The sequence below is a fragment of the Lutjanus erythropterus genome, chromosome 5, assembly GCF_056507025.1.
Source record: "Lutjanus erythropterus isolate fLutEry1 chromosome 5, fLutEry1.hap2, whole genome shotgun sequence".
Taxonomy (NCBI): Eukaryota; Metazoa; Chordata; class Actinopteri; order Lutjaniformes; family Lutjanidae; genus Lutjanus; species Lutjanus erythropterus.
Genome location: NC_139321.1, coordinates 12,661,228 through 12,683,327, shown reverse-complemented (window position 1 = coordinate 12,683,327; position 22,100 = coordinate 12,661,228). Strand labels below are relative to the sequence as shown.

The following is a 22,100-nucleotide window of genomic DNA, read 5'->3' as shown; positions in this document are numbered from 1 at the left end:
TTAATCCCACTTAGCTTCTATAGGCTGCATATTTTGTTATCTTGTATTAACTTATGCTCTCTATAAATGGGATTTGATGAACGCTTAAAAGATTGCTTCTTAAGCATTAAGAATGTTAGCTACCATGTTATATCATGTTGTATTTATTATTGCACAATATAACATTTTGTATAACATCTCAATAAGAAAGTCTCAATACTGTACCACACTGTGACAATGTATACCATGTTAATTATATTATTTTATATTGTGAAACTGCTGCTACTGACCTCTGCATTATTATTCATTTAATGATCACTTGATTTAATTATTTGACAAAAAATATGGATAAGGAGAACAATAATTGATATACAGTAGAATATATGTGAAATTATCTGAGGTGGATGTAAGGCTGAAATATATTAATTATGTTTAAATTAAATATATTTTTGTATTTACGCCTCATGAAAAAGATTTTTGATCATCTCAGACCGCGCTACCATGTCGGAAAAAAAAAACAAATCAATCGTCAGAAACGAGGCATGATCCTTTATCTCGTTGTGCGCTTGCTTACATTTCGAAGCTGCCCAGTTGGTTGTTGTTTGTTTCCCGCTACATCTACAGCAACGTTCAAACACCACCCCCCGCCCAATCGGACTGTCCTGATTATCAAAACAGGCGCACCGTCTGCTGTTAACACGGCCACTGATTGGCTGACACCCTTTCACGTTCAGAGAGAGAGCGAGAGCTTGTCAGTCAGCTGGAGCTCGAGGAAAATAACAGTTGGTTGTTTTTATCTGTCGGCGATTTTGGACTATATTTTGTCGTTGCGTTTAAAATACTTTTAATTTACCGTCGCAACGCCTCATATACATACACGCCATAAAAGAGAGGAAAGGGAGAATGTAGCGCTGTTACCGTTCACCTTTTTAAGCGATAGGTAAGTGAGCTAACATTAGCTGATGTTGAATTACTTAGCATGCAAGCTAGTTAGCTAGCTGTCGTTAGTGTGGTTGGTAGTAGCTAGACCGTACAGTGGTACGAGGTGATTTTCTGGCTCTTACTTGTGTTTTTTGTTTTAAAGCAGCAAGTAACAGTAACTTATTTTGGCTTCCTAATTTAGTTTTCTGCTAGCCTAGATGGTTAGCAACAGTCACTAAGCTACCCCTCCACCTATTTGTCTCCAAGGTGACGGTGGATGTTGCTACACCAATCCCATCACCCCGCCGGGTCTCTCTCCATCTGCGCTCCGGGCGACTGTCAGCTCCTGTCGCCTGTTCCCAGACCAGCCTGGGGCCCTGTTCTGCCGTCTGGAGCACCGTGTTGTGGATGACTAAGCTGACGGGGCTCCGTGCCTGTGGCCGCGGGGCGGGCCGATGCTAGGAGCGGGGAAAACATAGCGGTGTGGGTCGGTGAGGAGATGTCAGAGCGGGAATGCCTCGTCTTGGAGACAGTGTTGTAGTCGAGGGTATACACCGGTCTGACTCGGCATACAGACTAGAGGACCAACTTTTCAGCCTAACAAGCAGTGACACATATATGGATGGTGGGGTCGCAGTATGCCCACCCCCTCAACTACCATTACACCACAGGCTGGAGGGAGTAGCAGCACCGGAGGAGGAGGAGAAGAAGAGGGGCCCATGTCTGCCTCCTCCACCGCTTCCATCGGCTCCTCGTTCCGGTTCGTCCCGGCTTTCTGTCTGGGCGTGGTGGCAGCAGTAGTATTTCAGCTGGCCTGGGGAGGCCTGAGTCTCACCTCTTTCTTCTTGAAGTTGTTCATCTATGTGTCGTTCGCCCTGCTGTGTTTCCTGGCTGGGAGCTTTGTCCTGCTAGTCAGGAAGAGTCCCCTCAAAGTCAGTTGCTTTGACAGAAACAGGAGGCAGTCAGCTGTACGGCTGGAGTTCTTCAACAAGCTCATGGTATGATACCACTATCATTACTCACATACAGTACAAGGCACACATTCTGTCCAAGCTCCCATATGATATTACATTGGCATTAAGGATGCATGATATTAGATCTCTGTTGATATCTGATATGCCAATATTTTTCAAATCATTTTGGCCATCTCTGATGCTGATATACTCAGAGCTGCAACAATTTGTTGATTAATTGTTTAATTTTAAACTGTTAAATTAATCTGCAACTATTTTGATAATTAATTAATTGTTTTGAGAAAAAAAAGAAAAATTGGTCCAAAATCTCTAGGGCTCCAGTTAATGATTGTTTTCATAGTCAATAAATCAGTCAATTATTTTCTTGATTAATCTGTCAATAGTAGTTTGTTTTAAAATCTCAGAAAAAGGTGACAAATGTCGATTAGTGTTTACCAAAGATCAAGATAGCATCCTCAAATGTCTTGTTTTACTAACAACCCAAAGATATTGAGTTTACTGTCATTGTGATTAATTAATTTAGATTAATTGTCCCATGAAGCTAATTGCAGAGATCATCAAGTCTCTCTTGCGATGGAATTAACTTATGATAATGTTAAATCTTAGAGACTGGACACTTAAATTTGTAGTTTTGATAGAATGTAATTTGACTGATTCTGAGCAATCATTGCAAATAGCAACTTTGCTATCCCTTTCAGACACTTAAAACAAACCTCCACAGCACAGACATTACTCACTTTGCATGCGTATAATTAAAAAATCATCTTTATCAGCCTGTCATACCCGCAGAAATGCTCATTTCAGGCTGATACAATGTTTAATTTTAAAGCCTTTTAGTGGCGACATGCTGATATTATCGTGCATGCCTGATTGGCATTATATGATGAGTTAGAGCCAACTGCTCAATTTATCGATTGAGAGGAAAAACTGACAAATTCTACTGTTACCTAACGTTACCTCTGTCACATCTAAGCTTTCCTCCAACAGACTGATTACATAGAATACTTAAATCTCAAGTAAATGTTGAGCAGACAGTTTGATATTTTTCATTTTTGCATGTAACTGTCCTGACCTGTTTTTTCTCCTCTCAACTCCGTCCCGTCAATTATTTCCCTCCCCTCCCTCATCTTCTCTCCCTGCCCCCGGATTTTCACTGCGTTGATCTATAATAGATGAGGCAGAGTCATGCTGCTGGATTTAGACACACTTAAACACACAGACAACCATGCACACACGCATATAGGGTGATTTATTCTTCAAGGAAAGTGATCGTGCCCTTGTAGCCTGCTGGTGGTTTCCCTCAACAGGCGGCCACAGCCCAGCAGCTGCCTTTCAGCAATGTTTGTTTGCTGCTCTGTACTGATGACTTATTGATGTTGACAGTGGAGGAAGATTGTCACAAGCATTTGTCTGGTGGACATGTTGTATGAGCCATGACAAATTTGGGTTGCCTTTGTTTGTTAGAATTTTAGACTTATTGGACACACAGTTCTCAATCTTCTTTCCCTTCCCTTCCTGTTGTTGCCCAATATTTCCTGATTTTGTGCTGTCTTCTCCCTTTGTGAAGTATAGAGATGTGATCTGATACTCTTGTTGTTTTTCAGGCCCGTTTTTTGGTGCCAGTTCCGGAGTCGAGCCAGAGCAGGAGGGTGGTGGTGTCACACAATGTGGACAAAGCACTGAAGGAAGGTAAAGGATGATATTTGCCTAAAAGATTTTCAAAGGTGTTTTATGACCCACGTATGTCCACATTCACGCAAATGCATTTAAAAACTCTGTTAGTGTGTGGTCAGCACTGCAGGTGTTTATTCATTGTGTAGAAGTTAGCTGAAGATAAAAAAGTGCACCTAAAGATCCTTTAAAAGTCTGGAAATGTCTTAAATTAACATTTATTAAGAAATACCCTGAAAATACACTAATTTATATGGATTTATTTCTATCTAATTTTAACCCTTTCTCCATTGTGGCACCTTGTACATTCCCTATTCAGAATATAAATACAAGGAGTGGTACAGGCTAAATAATATACAGAAACATTCCAGGGTAAATAATTGTACACCTCCTCCAATATTTGGGCAGTACAGGCTAAATCTATAGGCTAAATGGGGTAAGATGGAATTTAACAACGTGTTTAAACACCATGTATAAACTGTAAAACAGAACCACAAAAATAATATGGGGGTCTAAATGACTCTCAGCATATAAACTGGAAGTTCTGCCTTTCATATCAGACTGTCTGAACTCAGTCATTTATTGCAAATAAGCTAAATACTAAAGCTAAATGTTGGCATTAAAAAGTCTTAATTTACCTTTTTTGATAGTATCAATTTAGATGTGATGATTAAGATTGGGAGAGTCTGGAAAATTCTGGTTTAGGTACCTTGAAAGTGCTTGAAAAGTGCTAGAATTACTCTTAAAAAGCTGTATGAACATTAAGCATGTGATGTGAACGATATGCTGTGGCACGCTCTCACTACTTTTCTAAAAATCCCACAATGCAATGCTTGCCTTAAGTAAACAAATGTGTAAACAGTTGAAAAGCATTACATTTGACAGTGTTGATGCAAAACAATGACACTTAGGTGCCGAAAGTCTCAACCTACACCTCACTATAGAGTACCCAATATAGAGAATAATGTTTTCTTCTTCTTGTTCTTCTTTTCTTATTTCAAAATTCAAAATGGAGTCTGTATTTCACTGAGTGACTTGGCTGACTGACTAGTTTGTAGCATTAGGAGACTCTTCATGAAATGTTTCTGTCACTGTTGGTAAAACTTGCAACTTCTGTTTTTGAGAAAAGTGCTGACTGATGGAGCTCTGTGTCTGTCAGTCACTACGACCTGTCAGTGATCCCTCCTACTCATAGTGGATTACAACCAACAGTTGAATGTCCTGATCATAATGTCCCCCCCTTCACACACACACACACGCATACAGAGGCACAGTCAGTGGATGTCTGGCTGCCAAGTAACAGATGGCTCCAGGATTTACACCAAGGGGTGTGTATTTGCACATGCTCCAGTGTGTGTTTTGAAAAGGTTATTTGGCCATTGTGTGGTGCAAGTTTATGAGGCAACATTATTAGAGTCAAGACCTGCTGTGTCAATAATTTTGAGCAGTGTTTCTGTATTAGTTTTGTGTTAGTGCTGAATTTGTGATTTTGAAATAAGCCCCCAGCTTCAGGACATTCACTTCACAGGGGCTTTATCATTATGTTAGTACTAATTTCAAAGAAAAACTATGAGGATTGATATTGATCTCATTTGATAGATGATATTTCAGTAACATTTAAACTAATTGGGACTGAAAATTGAGGACCCTCTCTCATCAATCCATCTTCTTTCTAAACCACTGATCCCTTTCAGGATCAAGATGGCTGGAGGCTACACACACACACTTGATAGGTCACCAGTCCATCACAGCACCAATTAATAGAGACAGATAAATGCATTCTTACCTACAGGCAGTGGAGTTACAAATTCACCCAACCTGCTTGTCTTAAGGTTAGAGAAGAAGAAGGAATAAAATCAATGCAGACAAAAGGAGACTGTGCAGAACCCTTTTGTATAGTAAAAAATGCCACCTATATAGCTGACAGAGCTGACTGTTGTGTGTGTTTTATGAGAGAAAAGAAGGTATGTCTGCTGTATGGTATGTTGCTGTCATACTGTACACAATGACAATGTGTATACACAGTTAACATGTTACAGTTTGAGTTCTGATCAGTCCCTAGACTTGCTGTAACGATCACGTGCAATACCACCGTCCACTCTTCAGTTATCCTTGTAAAGAGCAAAGATAAGATGTGTCCTTCACTTAACAACAGATTGATTTGTTTCACATGTTTTATAGAGTTTCACTTAAGTTATGACTCAAAGAGGGGGAAGTACTACACTCTTTTCTTCAAAGCACATCTGAGTTAGAAGCATCAGTTATGCAGTTAACTATGCAGTTGATGCAGCATTAATGTTAATTGAAATTTCACTGTTGAATTTCCTCTTTAATGCATACACAGTGCAGTATATATAAAGCTCTTATCAGTGAGATACAACTCGTAAGTAACATCTAGTTGGAGCTGTGGAAAATAACATGTTGAGAAATGTGGTTGCTTTGAATCCACCCACTCCACTGAGTTGACTGTGGAGAATGTGTTTTTTTTTCACTTGCCCAGTTGAGCAAGTGGGTCAGAAATCAATTTTTTATTGGCCCCTGTGTTATTTACCAGAGGTAATTGAATAACAACAAAGACTTCAGTTAATTGTCATGTTTAATCAACTACTGCAACTAATTATTATTTTCAGTATTGATTAATCTGTCCATTATTTTCCATATTAATCAATTAATCCGTTATTTGCACCACAAAATAGTGTTTTCATGATACTAGAATTTCTCATTTTAATATGATATATTGAAATATTGAAATAATAATATTCAATACAATTTTACCATACCATGAAAAAAAAACCACACTGAGGGCATAACATTTTTGATTTCTTTATTAAAAGATAAATATACTAGGGCTATAACATAACAACTGATGTAGCAAATAGTTGGAGATGAGTAATGAGATGAAGACAGCACTGTGAGTAAGTGAGAGGAGGTGGGACTATGTGGGCACTGCAGCGGCGTGTGTCAACTCACTGTCAGAGAGAACAGAGAGCGAGAAAGTGCGGCTAAAACAAGATTATGCATACTGCAAGAAGCAAGTATTCTAAGCATTCCAAATATTCAGTGTTGATATTTATTGATATATCAATATTTTTTGACAACACTACTTGACATGCATGTCCATCCCAGTTTTTCAAAGCCCAAGATTTCTTTAAATGTCTTGTAGTGTCAGTCCAAAAGTCAAAGATATTCAAGTTAATGTGATAATAAAGAGAGAAAAGTGGCAAATCTCCATATTTGAGAGGCTGAAAACAGCATTTCCTGCTCTTTTTTCATGAACTTAAATGATTAACCTACAATCAAAATAGTTTGTGTTTAATTATTTTTTTTTCTGTTTGTGAGGTGCTAGATTTACTTGCCCAACATGGTCTTTTACTTGCCCCAGGCAAGCAGGCAATCCTTACTGTTGAGCCCTGAGTAGCCAGTTTTACAAGAGAGGACCAGAGATTAGAGAACAATTTGAAAAACAAACAATTTTGTGTTGCACAATTTAGTTTTTTGTTATACTGGTAATCATCTCATGATCTCTTGATGGGATCTTGACCCCCAATTTGGAAACAGCTAATCTGCAGTATGTATTTAATTACATGTGAACAGAAATGAAAGAGTGTCACTTCACAGTAAGTGTCTTAGGTTTGAATCCACCATCCGGCTGTGGTCTTTCTGTGTTATTGTTCTGCAGGTGTTGCGTAGGCTTTCTGCTGGTGCTCTGGTTTCCTCCCACAGTCTGATGAAATTCAGGTCAGGTGAATTGGTGACTTAAAATTGCCTGGTGTCACCTCATCTGAATGTGAGTGTGAGAAGCTGTCTGTCTGTGTGTATAGAAAATGAATGAATGGATGGATGATGGTTCCTCCACTTCTGAAATTCAGCACCAGTGTTCACCTGGGTTTTGGGGAAGTGAAACCAATTACAATACACACCGTGGGTAATTCAGGGAACCTGGAAGATTAGAGCATTCACAGTGATAACAGAGCAAGGAAAGCTCTTTGTGTTTATAGAGCTTCAAATCTCAGCAGCCATTTGGTAACAGAGGACCGGCTCTGATCAGTAACACTTGTTGTAATGTAAAGAGCTGTTCAGCTTTAGAAAATCTACTCTTTCTTTCGCTCTGCAGCTGTCTGTCCCTTTAGCATTCTTCCTTTGACAAAAATGCATCCCAGTTCTTCTCTCTGTGTGTTTCCCCAGTGTTTGACTACGCCTACAGAGACTACATCCTGTCCTGGTACATCCCTTTGAGTCGTGATGAGGGCCAATTGTACTCCATGCTGTCTGAGGACTGGTGGCAGATGATTGGGCAGTTGAGATCCAGGCTTGCTGACATCGACCTAGTCAATGTGGTGTGTTACGACTCCATCCGAATCCTGCACACACACTTCACTGACCTCAAGGCTGCATCTGCAAGGTACACAAAACACACACGCACACATATTTGTAAATAGCCAATGTTGCATTAGCTTAGTTGGTGTCCCAATTTGGTCTGCAACTAACAATTATTTCCATTGTCGATTAATCTGTTGATTATTTTCTTGATTAATTGATGTTGATTGTTGTTTGGTCTATAAAATGTCACAAAATGTTGACATTTGTGTTCCAGAGCCTCAGATGACGTCTTCAAATGTCTTTTTTTGCCCCAAACAAAAAGATAATTTGTTAACTGTTATAAAGGAGCAAAGAAACAAAAACATATTCACATTTAAGAAGCTGGAATGACTCTCTGTCTTTAATAAGTACTCAAACCCATTAATCAATTATCAGAATAGTTGTTATAAATTTAATAATTTATTACTTGATTAACTGTTGCTGCTCTAGTCCCAATGTCTCCATCAACTATTATATAAGGTGTATAAGTACAATATCATGCAAGGAAAACCAGTAAATAGTGTGTCCTTCACTTATGAGTCCAGCTTTTATTGCACAGTGTTCTGACTCAATGTTGTTTAACAGAAAATATGTTTCAGCTTTGACTTGTTACTGCAAAGGTTTCCCCTCCCACCAGTGTCCATGCTGAGCAGCATCATTTTGAGTACGCAGGTGGGGTGAAATTATGGCAGTTCAGCCCAGCGTAAATAACATTAAAATCCTCCACTCTCACTTCCTTCGTCTCTAGGCAGCATCTGCCAGGTGCATTTACAGACAGACGGATGATTCACACATCAGCTGGTTTCATTACCCTGGCAAGTCAGGCGAGACGTTTGATTTGATCACACTACTGAGATGTCTGGCCTCCCTTGTCTTCAATAGTTTAGGAACAATGTAGCAGCAGTGTGTCCTGTTCAAGCGAATTTTGAAGCAGGGATAGTGAGATGTGACACAGCTGAAGTATGATTAACAATTACAGCATTTGTTGTGTCTGTGAAGTTCTCATATCTCATATAATCTGACATCTAACCCTGCCATAATAACTATTCACATTCACTCTGTTTCTTTCTGTTTGTATCTCAGTTTTAATCTGCGTCTCTTTCATGTGTGTATCTAGACCAGAGGAGTGTGCTCGGCCGTTTCCTCTCCATCCCTGCTTGGTCAGTCCAGACTCGGAGCTGGCCTTCCTCCGCTGTGTAGCTAGAATACTGCTGCTATGTCTGCTGCCACAAAAGGATGCCAAGTCACATACACTACGCTGCTGCCTCACAGAAGTCATCACTACTAAAGGTAATGTGTGTGTGTGTGTGTGTGTGTGTGTGTGTGTGTGTGTGTGTGTGTGTGTGTGTGTATGCAAGTACTGGAAAATGCTAACTCTTAAGTCAGACTCCTTTGTTCTTGCCCACTATAGTCATCAGAACTTAAATTGGAAATTGACAACTTTTTTGCTTTAACTTATCATTATGAAGTATATTTTGATTGCACAGTGTAATGGCTATAGAATGACACCATCCACGTTTAGATTGGTTCCCTGTAAGCTTCGTCTTCACTATGCAAATCTGTCTGCCACCAGGCATGATTTCTCCCCAGAAAATTATGTCTCTTTTATGGACCAAATTAATGAACGAATTTACACTCTTTTTGCTAATGTTACCCACCCCCACCCTGATGCTAGTCCCTGCTGTTGTTACTTGTTTGTGCAAAGCATAAAAATATGTTATTAACTACGCAATGCACACTGTTACAATTGCTTTCAATTTACCTCTTCGGTGAACATGCCTCTTTCCTCTCTCTCTCATTTGCAAAGTGGTGTTGTTTATTCTTCTAAAGATTTAGGCTCTGAGGAAATGGAAAGTTATCTGATGCTGTGTACAGAGACTGTCTTTGCGACATTGATAAAAACAATAATACCACTTAGAAACCCTGGGGGGTAGTTTTGAAGTATGTTTCCACTTTAAGGGGATACAAGATCATGATGATAAAATAAAGAAATGAACTGAACCTGTTATTTTTTTAATAAAAAAAAATATTGAATTACTAGTCAAATTACAAGTTAGTAAACCATTTTCATGGCAGACATTTTTATGTGACAGTAAGGTAAGCACAGGGGTAATAAATAGCATTAATGATGGTCATATTCCATTTATATTTATTGTTGTACCTGCTAGGACAAGTGATTATGTAATTTTGACATGAAATAGAAGGATTAACATAGGTCCCTTCTATTCAGGTCATATAATGTCAGGTTGTTGCCAGTATTCATTACAACAGAAATAATTTAACTTTTCCCAGAGACAATTCAGTAAATCAGAGATCTAGACCCCCCAAAAATCAGTTAAATAAATCTATGACTTTTCCTGCAACAACATGGCTCCAAACTAGGAGGCAACATTACCTTCACCCTGCCCTCCATTAGCTCTGAACTACTGTATTAGTTTTTAGTAAAGATGCAGACTTGGTGCGATTGAAGTCACTGCCACTGCTTTCAGTTTCACTAGGTACAAAAACATGCGATGGGCCAAAGTCTGTTTCTCTGCCAATATGTGTTTCCCCTCATTCAAGCTCTCTTTTGAGATGTTTAACCTGACCCCAGTCTTACGTCAACCCCAACCAATTAACTCCGCTTCGCTAAGCTGTAACCCCAACTGTGGCAAGGGCATGCTACAGGAAACAGAATTCTAGCAGGGGAACACTGTTTGAAGGGGGACTTCAGCACAAGACAGGCTGCTATAGAAGTTAAAATGATGATGGAAATATCTAACCAATAAAGAGCAACACTGGAGCAACGATTTGAAAGAGTGTGAGGTGGGTGGGAATGTAAGTGATCTTAGGTTCATCTCAGCGGTGTATGGGTCCATTTCTCTGTACTTTACCTATCCAATTTAGCTTGAAAGGTAGCAGCATTTTATAGCAGTATGTGAAGTGGTCAGTGATTCAGACTAACTCTGTGTATGTGTGTGTGTGTGTGTGTCTGTGTCCTGCAGTGTTGAAGCCTTTGGTAGAAGTGCTGAGCGACCCGGACTCCATAAACAGGATGCTGTTGTCTCAGCTGGAGCAGAGGGAGCAGCAGGCCGAGCAGCAGAAGAAGGCCTACACCTATGCTGCCTCCTATGAAGACTTCATCAAACTAATATCAACTTCTGCTGATGTCAATTTCCTCAAACAACTCAGGCATGACACCAACTGCACACACAGACACACACTATACACCTGCACAACCTTGCTAAACCGAGACTGCCCTGTTCTTACATAAATGTCCTTTAATAAACCATACTGTACTGTATATACACACAAACATGTTAACCAGACAGTGTTTTGACCACCAGTCTACTTGCTGCTGTGGTGTTACCATGGGAACAGACAGATCTAAATGCAGTGAGGACATGATACTGATATATTATCTTGTTAGTTTGAGAAAAAGCTCAGCATCGACTCATTGCTGATATATTTCATCAATTCTGTAAACATAAACTCAGCAACCTCCATTCTTACATACTTGACTGTATGTTATATGTGCTTTAGAATAACAATGCATGTAAAGATTTTACCATTGTGTCACATCGCACTGTATTCACATCTTGTTTACATCAGCAGTACTCAGTTTATTCATCCTAAGGCAGCCCATTTTTCATTTTACTGATTGATTCCAACATTTGACTGAAACTGAACTTGTCGTTTTTGTAGGTATCAGATAGTGGTAGAGATTATTCATGCCACCACCATCAGCAGCCTGCCTCAGCTCAAGAAGCAGAAAGGTACTGAGACACACTACAGTTTATCATATGACAACGACAACATAAAATTGGGAAATTTAATTTCAAATCTAAACATCTAGCTCTGTGTTTCTCAAACCTCTTACACCTCATACCACTTCAGACAATATTGAGCTCTCCCAGTACCACCTTACTGTTTTGTGCTGTTTTGTGAGGCTGTTGACACCTCACATTTGCTAGTAGCCACTAGCATTGATGCTCGTCTACTGTTATGCGCTTAATTTTCAGCACGGCTTGCTCAAAATATTCTTCTCCTGATTTAACTTCTCTGTGTAATAGTTCCTGTTTGGAGCCAAGATTGCAGTGTTCTTGACACGTTCATTTTCAGTGTCCTCATTTTACCTCCGCTTACTATCTTACCATCACAGTTTTAGCTTATAACTGCCAGTAATCAGACTGATAACAAATATTCAGGAAAGACAAAACTTATTTTAAATTGTAATTTGGGGATCTCATATTTAATGTATTTTCATTCTATTTTTTGTAGTATTTTGATAGTATTAAATATTAAATCAGTTAGTTTTATAAAAAAATAAATAAATCTTATATTCCTCTGTGTAGCCGCCAATGGTACACATACCACAGTTTGAGAATCTAGGATCTAGTTGATCTAGCTGTTCATACACCACATAGGGAAGTATTCATTATAGTGACTAGGTGATCAGGTCTGACATGACCTTTGAGCTGTATCGATCACTTGCAAGGTAGCCTTTAGGCACTGAGTTCACCCTCATGTCAGATTAAAAGGTTAAATACCAAGAACTGACAATGATAACTGAATCTGAGAGTTAAAGTGACATGTTACAAGGTTCTGTGAGGCTGCTCACAGAACTAATGCAATGACAATATTAAAATGTGGACGTCTAGCAGGTTTGATATTTACCATGTTCACAAATTTAAAAATTAGCATAAAGCAGAAAGTTCATCTGAGGTTGACTACATTAACAATGGACAAAATGTGTAACAACATTTTTTTGCCAACACAAATGTCAAACAAAAGCCCGAGTCATATATCGTGTTAAGCTGGTTTGAGTTGTAAATTTGCCACTTCTAAGCAGAAAGCAGTAGATTATCTTGGATAATTACCTCAGAGCTTTATCTGACAAGGCCTGTCTTCCTCTGAGCAGCTCTTTCCATCTTAGAACTACTACTGGTCCATATTATTTTTATGGAGTCTAATTACATATACAGAAATCAACAACTTAGAACTTTGCTTTTACCTTCCCTTATACTTGCCTGAAAGTATCATTTGTACCACAAGGTTAGCAACATCTATATTCTTTATCGTGATGGTTCAGTGGGTCCACCCCAGATAATTGTGCTGTTGTGTTTTATTGTTTGATCAACACTTTTCTTTCAACCACTGCTCTCACTCTCTCTTAGAGCGAAAAGGTAAAGAGTCAGCAGCCATGAAGGCAGACCTGCTCAGGGCCAGAGATATGAAACGATATATCAATCAGCTGACTGTTGCTAAGAAACAATGTGAGAAACGGATCCGGCTACTCGGTGGACCAAACTATGAAAATAATGAGGAAGGAGGGGCCGATGACAGCGACGAGCCTCAAAGTCAGAAGGTACGACTCATAATGGGGACTGTGGTACAGCTGGTGTTTATGAAACTGTCAAGTTACAGAATGATATATAACTAGAATATTTGTTTTCTTTTTAGAATATTATGTCTGATATTGGAAGTTTTGAGCTCCACATAGCTAAAGTTTTGTCTCTCTGTGCTCCCTCTCATCCAGATTCTCCAGTTTGATGACATCATGTGTAATCCAGGTTACAGGGAGCATTTCAGAGTTTACATGGAGAGAGTTGATAAGAGGGCTCTGATAAGCTTCTGGGAACTGGTGGAAACGCTCAAAACTGCCAACAAGGTGACGTGTACACACATTCCAGAGGACTTAGCCCAACACCACTAATAGTGTATGGTATTAGGGTAAAAGTGATATAGTAACAAGTGACATGTTTTCCTACTGCTGAAGTCGTGTGCTGTGCCAGTGCTGAGCGTGGATGTTGTTTTCCCACAGTGCAAAATAATGTGTGTAATGTCAGAATAGACATTAGCCCCGCATCACATTAGAAAATGTTGATGGAACTGGAAAAATTAAAAACAAAACAAAACAAAAAAATCCTCAATTTCACAAAAAAGCTTTTCTGCTTGCTCGCAGTGTTTTTTTTTTTGCCTTTATCGAAAAAGAGTTTATGTGACTAATAGGAGATGGAAACAGCTTTTCTAAATAAGTTCTAACATGGTGAACATTTCACTCGCATGACCAGCTGTTTCTGCTCCAAGAGAAGAAGAAGCAGTTTTCATTATTGTTGTCGTCTGCCTTGTAATGTGATACCATCATGTTTTTCTTTTCTGGAATGACAACAATACGCTTACAAGGCAATTGTGTCAGCCGTCATAATTTGTACTTTCAGTACAGCCAGTGAATACTAAGTGGATGTTTCTGTACTGTGACATCAGTGGTATTGTGAAGCACATTAATGGTCTGGAAAAAATACATGGTTAACTGATTATTTGTTTGTTACTGTATGTGACAGAATGAGGTGCCCCAGATCGTTGGGGAAATCTACCAGAAGTTCTTTGTGGAGAGCAGGGAGATTCCAGTGGAAAAGTTTCTCCTGAAGGAGATCCAACAGAGTTTGGTGGGGAACAGAGGAACACAGGTCTTTGTCAGACTACAAGAACAGGTAACTGCTGCTTTTGAAACTTGAAACTGGGGGGGACTACAGTTACAGTCGTATAAGATCCTCAAAGGTGTAGTGGTATGCCTTTGTTCCACAGGGTGAAAATGTTCTACAATGACAATTTCTGTTGCTGTTATACATCCTCTAGGTGGCTGAGACGATGCGAGAGCGTTACTACCCCTCCTTCCTGGTGTCTGACCTCTACGACAGGCTGATCAAACGAGATGAGCAACGCAGCCAATCACAGTGTAGCACTGAAGAAAAGGAAGAAGGGGTCAGAGATACATAATGTTGTGAAACAAAAGTTGTATCTGTTATCATTTGTGAATGTGTAAGCCTCTGCTATATTTTATTTATTTCTTTTTATTTTATTCTGTAGTGTCAGGGTCTAGACACAGGAGAGGAGGTGGGCGATGAAGGCACTAAAGGAATCAATGAGCAGGCCAGCTATGCTGCTACAAAACTCCGCCAACTCTACGACAAACTGGAGTACAAGCGACAGGCCTTGGGCTCGATCCAGAATGCACCCAAACCAGACAAAAAGGTAACAAAATACAAGGAAATGTGACAAAACACATCCTAGGGTGAAATCAGCATTTCACAACACAAGATCAGAATTAGTGAGTGTGCACATCCAGATCCTTCCAGCATGATGCCCTGAGCCTGTGTCACGATGTTGACTCGGTGGTTGAGGTGAAAAGTGACAAAATTGTCTCATAAAGAGGCAATTATAACATCTGGTTTGTTTAAAAGCTCACATACCTGCTTTTGTGACACATTTAAGATGACATTAAAAAACATCTTTGACCTGGAAACCGCTGTACACAGTTACTCATCTTAATGTAATTTCTTTATTTAACTGATTTGCATGCTAGTTTAAATCTGTCTCTTGTGCATTTGTAGATTGTGAGCAAACTAAAGGAGGAAATAGGAGCCATGGAGAGAGAACACAGTGAACTCCAGCAACACATCACCAGGACTGACTGGTGGTGTGAAAACCTGGGGCACTGGAGGGCTACTATCACTACTGCAGAGGTAATAATTTTATATGCTTCGTTTTCTTTGATCACAAACAATACAGAGGTGATCCTACTAATTCATTGATAAGTATAAGTAAGTGGACAGTTTCCAGTGGAGAACTTCACAATGGTTGGTTACTGTTACTGCTACTGAGGTAATCAACTTTGCTACCATTGTGCCACTTGCTAACCCAGATGATTTTATGGCTAAATTAAGTATGCCAACACATGAAAACACACAGCTAGAGTATCACATAGCAGGAAAGCTGCAAGTCAGTAAAAGTTTAATTTTCATGCAGTTGTGAAAAAAACAGACACATGTAAATTTAATACCACCTATAGCTGCACTGATTCCTTGTTTATTGATTGTCAATCACAGTATTTCAGAATATTTTGATAAGCGATTTATTGTGTTGAGTCACTGTGTAAATGAGTATTTTCTGGTTTCTTTTAGTATTCTGTGATAGCACACTGAATATCTTTGGGACATTTGATGAAGTCACCTTGAGCTTTGGGTTATTAATTAACAACACTTTATGTGGCATTATATAGATGTGCATTAATTGTTGGTATATTAAGCTATTGTTAATTACATAGTAAATTTGGCATAGGTGTGTGAAAATGTTTGTGTGTGTGTGTTCCAGGCTACAGAGGAAGGTGGCGAGACAGTAGCTTGTTACAGTGTGTGTGTTAGCCTGGTAGAAGGAGAGGAGACGGCCAACAGCCGCTGGAGCGTGCAGAGGAAACTCACAGAGTTCCAGATGTTGCACCGCAAACTCACTGAGGTAACACCAAACCTGCATGTGTATGGATATGGCTTTTTTTCCTCAACATCAGTAAGCAATAATCAGTGTGCTTTAAGGTTGTGCTGAATTACCACTAATTTAGAAACTTATATTGCATTGCACATTCAATGATTAACCCCCCTCCACGTTAGAGCAAATTGTATATAATTGCAGCATTGAGGAAGAAACAGCACTGCAGTAGACAAACTGTTTAAAAAAGGAATAGTACAGTCTCTATTGATTTGCTGATGGATTTGCTGCAGAGCACACACCATACAAAGCAGAGACTGGAGACTGTTTGCAGCAATTCCAACCCTCCCTTTTGAGTTGACTGAATCGTCATAAATTGGTTTAGACTAAATCTGATGGCAGTGAGATCTGGATATGTGCTTTAAGTGTTGACGTCTGTAAAAATTCTGTACATTTGTTAAAACATGATACTATATTATCAGTCTGTGTGTCTGTCTCTCTTTCTCAGTGCTTTCCATCATTGAAGAAACTCCAGTTACCATCCCTCAGTAAACTTCCCTTCAAATCCATCGACCAGAAATTCTTAGACAAGAGCAAAACTCAGCTCAATGCCTTTCTCCAGGTAAACATGCAAACAGTACTCACTGAAGTGTTCTATTACACTTGACTCATATAACTTTGGTGCTTTGTGCCTTTTCCACTGTCTGCTGTTGTTAAGACTTGAAAGCGCTTCTCTTTATACTTGCAAGTAAATCCTTTTTAGCTTAAATTTGATATAAAGCCACACATTTAAATACATGTGAGCAAATGTTCAGGGGTAAATAAGTAGTGGAAATAGTTAAAGCTATTTAAGCTCCTAATATTATAATGGTTGAAATAGATGTCACAAAAAGGCTGGGACCCTGCTATGCTCACACTGCCTCTTCCTAGTTTGTCATACAAGCTAAATAATTTTGATTACTTGCTGTGTCTGTGTGTGTGCAGCGTCTGTTGACAGATGAACGATTGTGCCAGTCAGAGGCTCTTTATGCGTTCCTCAGCCCATCCCCAGAGCACCTCAAGGTAACTCATTTCTCACACTTGGATTTCAAATAAGACAGGGTTACTAATCTATTATTCTCATGTCATATAAACATGCATAATATATTAAAGTATCTTCTGCCTCAACGCTATCACATATAATTTGCTGTCATGTTTTTGTACTTATATTCATCATGAATATCTGCAATACAAAGCTTTGTTTGTTTATTCTGGTTAGTTGTAGTAGATGAAAATGTAAAGCAGCAGCTAAGGGAAATCGACCAATCTGCTTTTAACTCCATATACTGTACGATGATACATTAAAATATGAACTCTACTTACAAATACCTGTTCTACTGTAGCTGACCAACAAATATACCTTTGTGAAAAGAGTTTTTATTAGAGTTAGTTTTATGATAAAAATGTAGTGACTGAGTGGTAATTAGTCACACCAGATATAGACTGTTAGTAGTATTTTATTATGTGAGTACATTGTCTGGGTGACGTAGTGGAATAAAAATTATGATAAAATTTTTCTTTTCAGTTGAAATTGATAATTATTGATCATTTTTAATTATCTAAAAAAGACCAGAAGAAGAAAGGTTGAATTTAACCACATTATTTGTCAAGGCACGCAGTTTGTTATCTTAATGTTAACATGACACTGAATAACACACACAATAAATACATTTATTCAGTTAGATAAGGACAAATTAATGATCTTACCTTGATACACATTAAATACAGATGAGCTGTCCTGTCCTTGACTATTAGCTATTTTCTCACCATCTACACTCATGTTCAATCATGATGCAACTGAACAATATACCTGTTAAATCTCATAGCACACAATGGATATGATAGGCTGTTAAAGAGCCAGGGAGTATTTGTCATGTGCTGTAATTTAATGAATTAAAGTCAAACTGTCCCTATTGTTTTATTGCCAAGGCCTATATTGGTTTATTGTGGATTTACAGCAATAAAAAAATGTTTGAGACCCTTGAGGTGGTTGCATTTGTCCAGATGAGGTCATCCATTGCTCTGGCTGATTAGAGCATTGTATACTTCCATACAGTATATTGCATGGTGATGATATCTTGTTCATGTTTGAAGGTGATGTCAATCCAAAAGAAATCATCATTCTCTCTGGCCTCCTTCCTGGAGAGGCTGCCCGGAGATTTCTTCTCCCATACTGAGGTACATGTTCATTCATGGCTGGTAAAGCAACAGTAAACTATAGACTGTCTTAGTGCTCAAAGCTAACTCAAATCTTCATTTGACTCATGTGTGTTGTGTGTAACTGCTGTTTATAGGAAGAGGCTGATGATGACAGTGACTTGTCAGACTACGGTGATGAAGTAGATGGGAGGAAAGATGCTCTGGCTGAACCCTGCTTCATGCTCATAGGAGAGATCTTTGAACTCAGAGGAAGTAAGTAGTACACTTTGATTATTTAATCAATGTTGCATCATCCATTTTATATTAATATACAAATAACATAATAACAGAAAAGAGACAGAAGCCTGTATGAAGAAACTAGAACTTTGTCCGTGGCAAACGATGAGGGTGTTTTTGTTTTACATGCTTAGCAATATCCTGTCTTTTTGGGACCAAATGATGAATTATAAACGCATGTGGGTGAATTTATTTGATAAGTTTCCTTCTCTCACTGCCTGCCTGTCTGTGTATCTGCCTGCCTGTCTGTCTGTCTCAGTGTTTAAGTGGGTGAGGAAGACTCTAATTGCACTAGTCCAGGTGACATTTGGACGAACTATCAACAAGTAAGTTCCAGCAAGTTGGCATTTTGATTAACTATGCCTTTGGGGACTGACTGTCACATTTACAAAACGGGGGGTGGTGCCATATATGTATTTAGTGGTGATGTAGTTAGTTACTGTGATTACCTAGCAAAACAGAGGAGAAGCCTGGTGCAGCCACTAAGGGGTGTGGTGAGGGCAGGGATTATTTGCATATTCATGAATCCTTGACTACTAAATGTAAACATGTAGAGCTATATGTAAGCCATTTTAGCAAGGTTTTTGAACTTCTTAAAAAACATATTAAAGTCAATTAATTACATCTTGCAGAGCATTTTATATTGTTTAAAAAATGGCTGGAGGTGGACTTCAACCCAAAATACTCCCAAACAGAAGCAGAGGCATTTTTCCTTTCTTAGTAGTCCTGTATTTTTATCCCCACCATTTTCACTTGCCATCTTTCTCAGCTCAGCTGGATGCTCCATTCATAGACATACATAAAGATGGACAACATGATGTCTCCGAAAAGTGAAGCCAAAACATCTTGATCACCCCATAAATCCTGCTTCCTCCATGGTAATAAATAGAACATGGTCCAAACTAAAACACCAAAAAACATGTCAAATAAAATTATTTCTAACACTGGTCTCTGTCATTTTAGGTAATTTGGTTTTGATTAGTTGTTTGATTCCATAAAAAGGGGGTTTTATGTCAGGATAACAGCTGAGTCCTGCTCACTATTGAGACTGCTGGCTGTATGGTTGGGACCTCGAAAGTACAGCTCTGCACAAACTCTCACTCCAGATGATGTCACCTAGGCAAGATGGCAGAACTTGTATCCATGATATTTTGGCTTCATTTTGTACAGTGGGATAAAGTGGAGACACCATGATTACAGCCGGAGTGAAGCTGGATTTTTGAAGCCAATATCAATATTAGGCAGTAATCTGGTAGTTATAAATAACTGAACAAAAACTGAATAAAAACACAAATACAACGAGGATCTAATAAATTTAGGATGAAATATACATAAAACACTTTATAAAACTAAAATATTTTGAATAAAGTTATACACTAATAGACTAAATAGCTGTGCTAGGCTAATATTGGGCTGATAACATTGGCCTACCAGTGTATCTGGCTGGCTCTAGCTATGAAGTTAACATCCTCCGTTCTGCTTTATTTCAGACAGATCCGGGACACAGTAAACTGGATCTTCTGTGAACAGATGTTGGTATGTTACATCAGTGTGTTCAGGGACACCTTCTGGCCCAACGGGAAGTTGGCACCGCACGTCAAAGTCCGAACTGACAGTGAACGCAACGAAACTAAAGAGCGGGCTCAACAGAAACTACTTGACAATATCCCAGGTAACAACTGAAGCATAAATGTGACCTATAGATATCATGAACACCTGAAAGGTGGATCCTCTAACCTCTTTGTTCCAATCTGCTCTTTTCTATCAGATGCACTAGCAAATCTAGTCGGCCAGCAGAATGCCCGCTATGGAATCATCAAGATCTTCAATGCCCTGCAGGAGGCTAGTGCCAACAAACATCTTCTCTATGTAAGAATAATAAGAAAATAAGTCTTAAACAATATCTTTGCCATAATATGATATATAACTACAGCTGCAAAAATAATGATTCTGTCTCACTGTCTCCATTAGATATTGATGGAAATGTTATTGAAGGAAGTGTGCCCTGAACTCAGCGCGGAGGTGGACAACATCTGAGCACACACACACACACCACTCTACACACACACAGTCTGTGGATCTTTTAGGCCTCTCTGTAGCTGACCAATCATGTACTGCCAAGCTAGACATGGAGACGGCCGACTGGTTAAACCTCAGACAGAAAGCAGCTGTGTCGGTCAGAACTGAGACACGCTGATTCTGTTGGTAGAATTTTTGCTGTGAAATGATGAAAAGCTGGGCTGACACCAGACTGAGAGGGGCCAGCGTATGACTTTGTTGTGGTACATATCTGAACTTGTCTGTCTGAACAGGGAGAACATGTGAAGTCTTTCTATTTAGACAGATCACATTTGTTAACTGGAAGTCCACATTCACACAAGAACAAATTGTATTTTTGACATATTTGATCAAATGTCTGCAGTTTTTTTTCTCATTTTAATAGCACTGAAACATCAGATCTGTACCACAACAAACAGATTAAATCATGGTGGTCTATAGATTACAAGGCAGGGTAACAATTTGTGAAAGAAAATAACTTGATTGTTTGATTATCAGTTAATCTGAAGACCTCGATTAAATGCAGCAAAGATTCAGCTTTTCCTCTGAAGGCAACGAGTGTGTGTCATTGCCCACGGACCTCTGAACATTCCTCCTACACACAACCTGAGCAACAACACTTGTGTTCTGTGATTCTTGTTACGGCTTATAATTGTGCAATATAATGTCATGTAAAAGTCATTGTGATGATTTTATTTATGATTATTATTGATAGATTTTATTTTTACCAAAAATTGTTTAGAGAGCGTTTATATAAGCAATAAATTGCAAACAAAATGTTGGTGTGGCATTTTGAATTTTTTAAATGGTCTTTGAAACTATAAGATTTTACTAGAATTAAAAGGACCTGTGTGTAGTGCCATATAGCGGTGAGGTTGTAGATTAAGACCAACTGAATCCACCTCGCCTCACCCTCCCCTTCCAGGTATGTTGTGAAAGTGTCAGTGCTTGGTTTGGCCATTATGACCTGCTGTAGAAGCATCGGGGTGCAACATGGCAGCACTGTGGGAGAGTACCTGCTCCTTCTGTACATATTAAACAGCTCATTCTAAGGTAATGAAAACACAATGTGTCTAATTTTCAGGTGATTATGTACTAATGACAACACTGAATATCTGTTGAATATCATTTAATTCCTGACATATTCTCCCCACAGAGCCCCCCTTTAATCCCACATGCTGGATCTTTAAATATAATCTATTGTAAATGTAAAACATGAATATCATAAACACAGATTGTCCACTTATCTAGCATCCTGAACCTGAAAACACTGAACACTATAAAATTTAGCCAAGTTGTATTTATATGCATTAAGTACACACCACTGGCCACTACAATTGCTCATGAATAAAGGTGTTCATTCATTACCTAGATTTTTTAACTGCACCTGGAAAGGTCTGAGGCCCCATTTCTGTCCTG

At 39.0% G+C, this 22,100-nt stretch overlaps 1 protein-coding gene across 2 annotated transcripts; it reads left to right on the top strand.

The window, feature by feature from the left end:
• Nucleotides 1–722: 722 nt before the first annotated feature.
• Nucleotides 723–21,458, top strand: snx25 (sorting nexin 25). Of its 2 annotated transcripts, XM_084718824.1 has the most exons (22): nucleotides 723–919; nucleotides 1,168–1,898; nucleotides 3,479–3,563; nucleotides 7,731–7,947; nucleotides 9,022–9,194; nucleotides 10,889–11,075; nucleotides 11,589–11,659; nucleotides 13,061–13,251; nucleotides 13,423–13,554; nucleotides 14,228–14,377; nucleotides 14,523–14,648; nucleotides 14,754–14,918; nucleotides 15,278–15,409; nucleotides 16,038–16,178; nucleotides 16,657–16,770; nucleotides 17,133–17,210; nucleotides 18,282–18,365; nucleotides 18,482–18,599; nucleotides 18,883–18,949; nucleotides 20,114–20,295; nucleotides 20,392–20,492; nucleotides 20,595–21,458. In XM_084718824.1, the coding sequence occupies exons 2-22, from the start codon at nucleotides 1,539–1,541 to the stop codon at nucleotides 20,658–20,660; spliced, it is 2,940 nt and encodes a 979-aa protein (XP_084574950.1). In that variant the 5' UTR covers nucleotides 723–919; nucleotides 1,168–1,538; the 3' UTR covers nucleotides 20,661–21,458. The 2 variants fall into 2 exon arrangements, with proteins under 2 accessions (XP_084574950.1, XP_084574951.1); XM_084718825.1 differs by lacking the exon at nucleotides 723–919 and having other exon boundaries at nucleotides 978–1,898.
• The last annotated feature ends 642 nt before the right edge of the window (nucleotides 21,459–22,100 follow it).

Coding starts and splice junctions, on each gene's coding strand:
- snx25 (XM_084718824.1), top strand. CDS start 1,539: ATGCCCACCCCCTCAACTACCATTACACCACAGGCTGGAGGGAGTAGC. Junction 14,378..14,522: donor TTGTCAGACTACAAGAACAG/GTAACTGCTGCT, acceptor TACATCCTCTAG/GTGGCTGAGACGATGCGAGA. Junction 15,410..16,037: donor CTACTATCACTACTGCAGAG/GTAATAATTTTA, acceptor TGTGTGTTCCAG/GCTACAGAGGAAGGTGGCGA.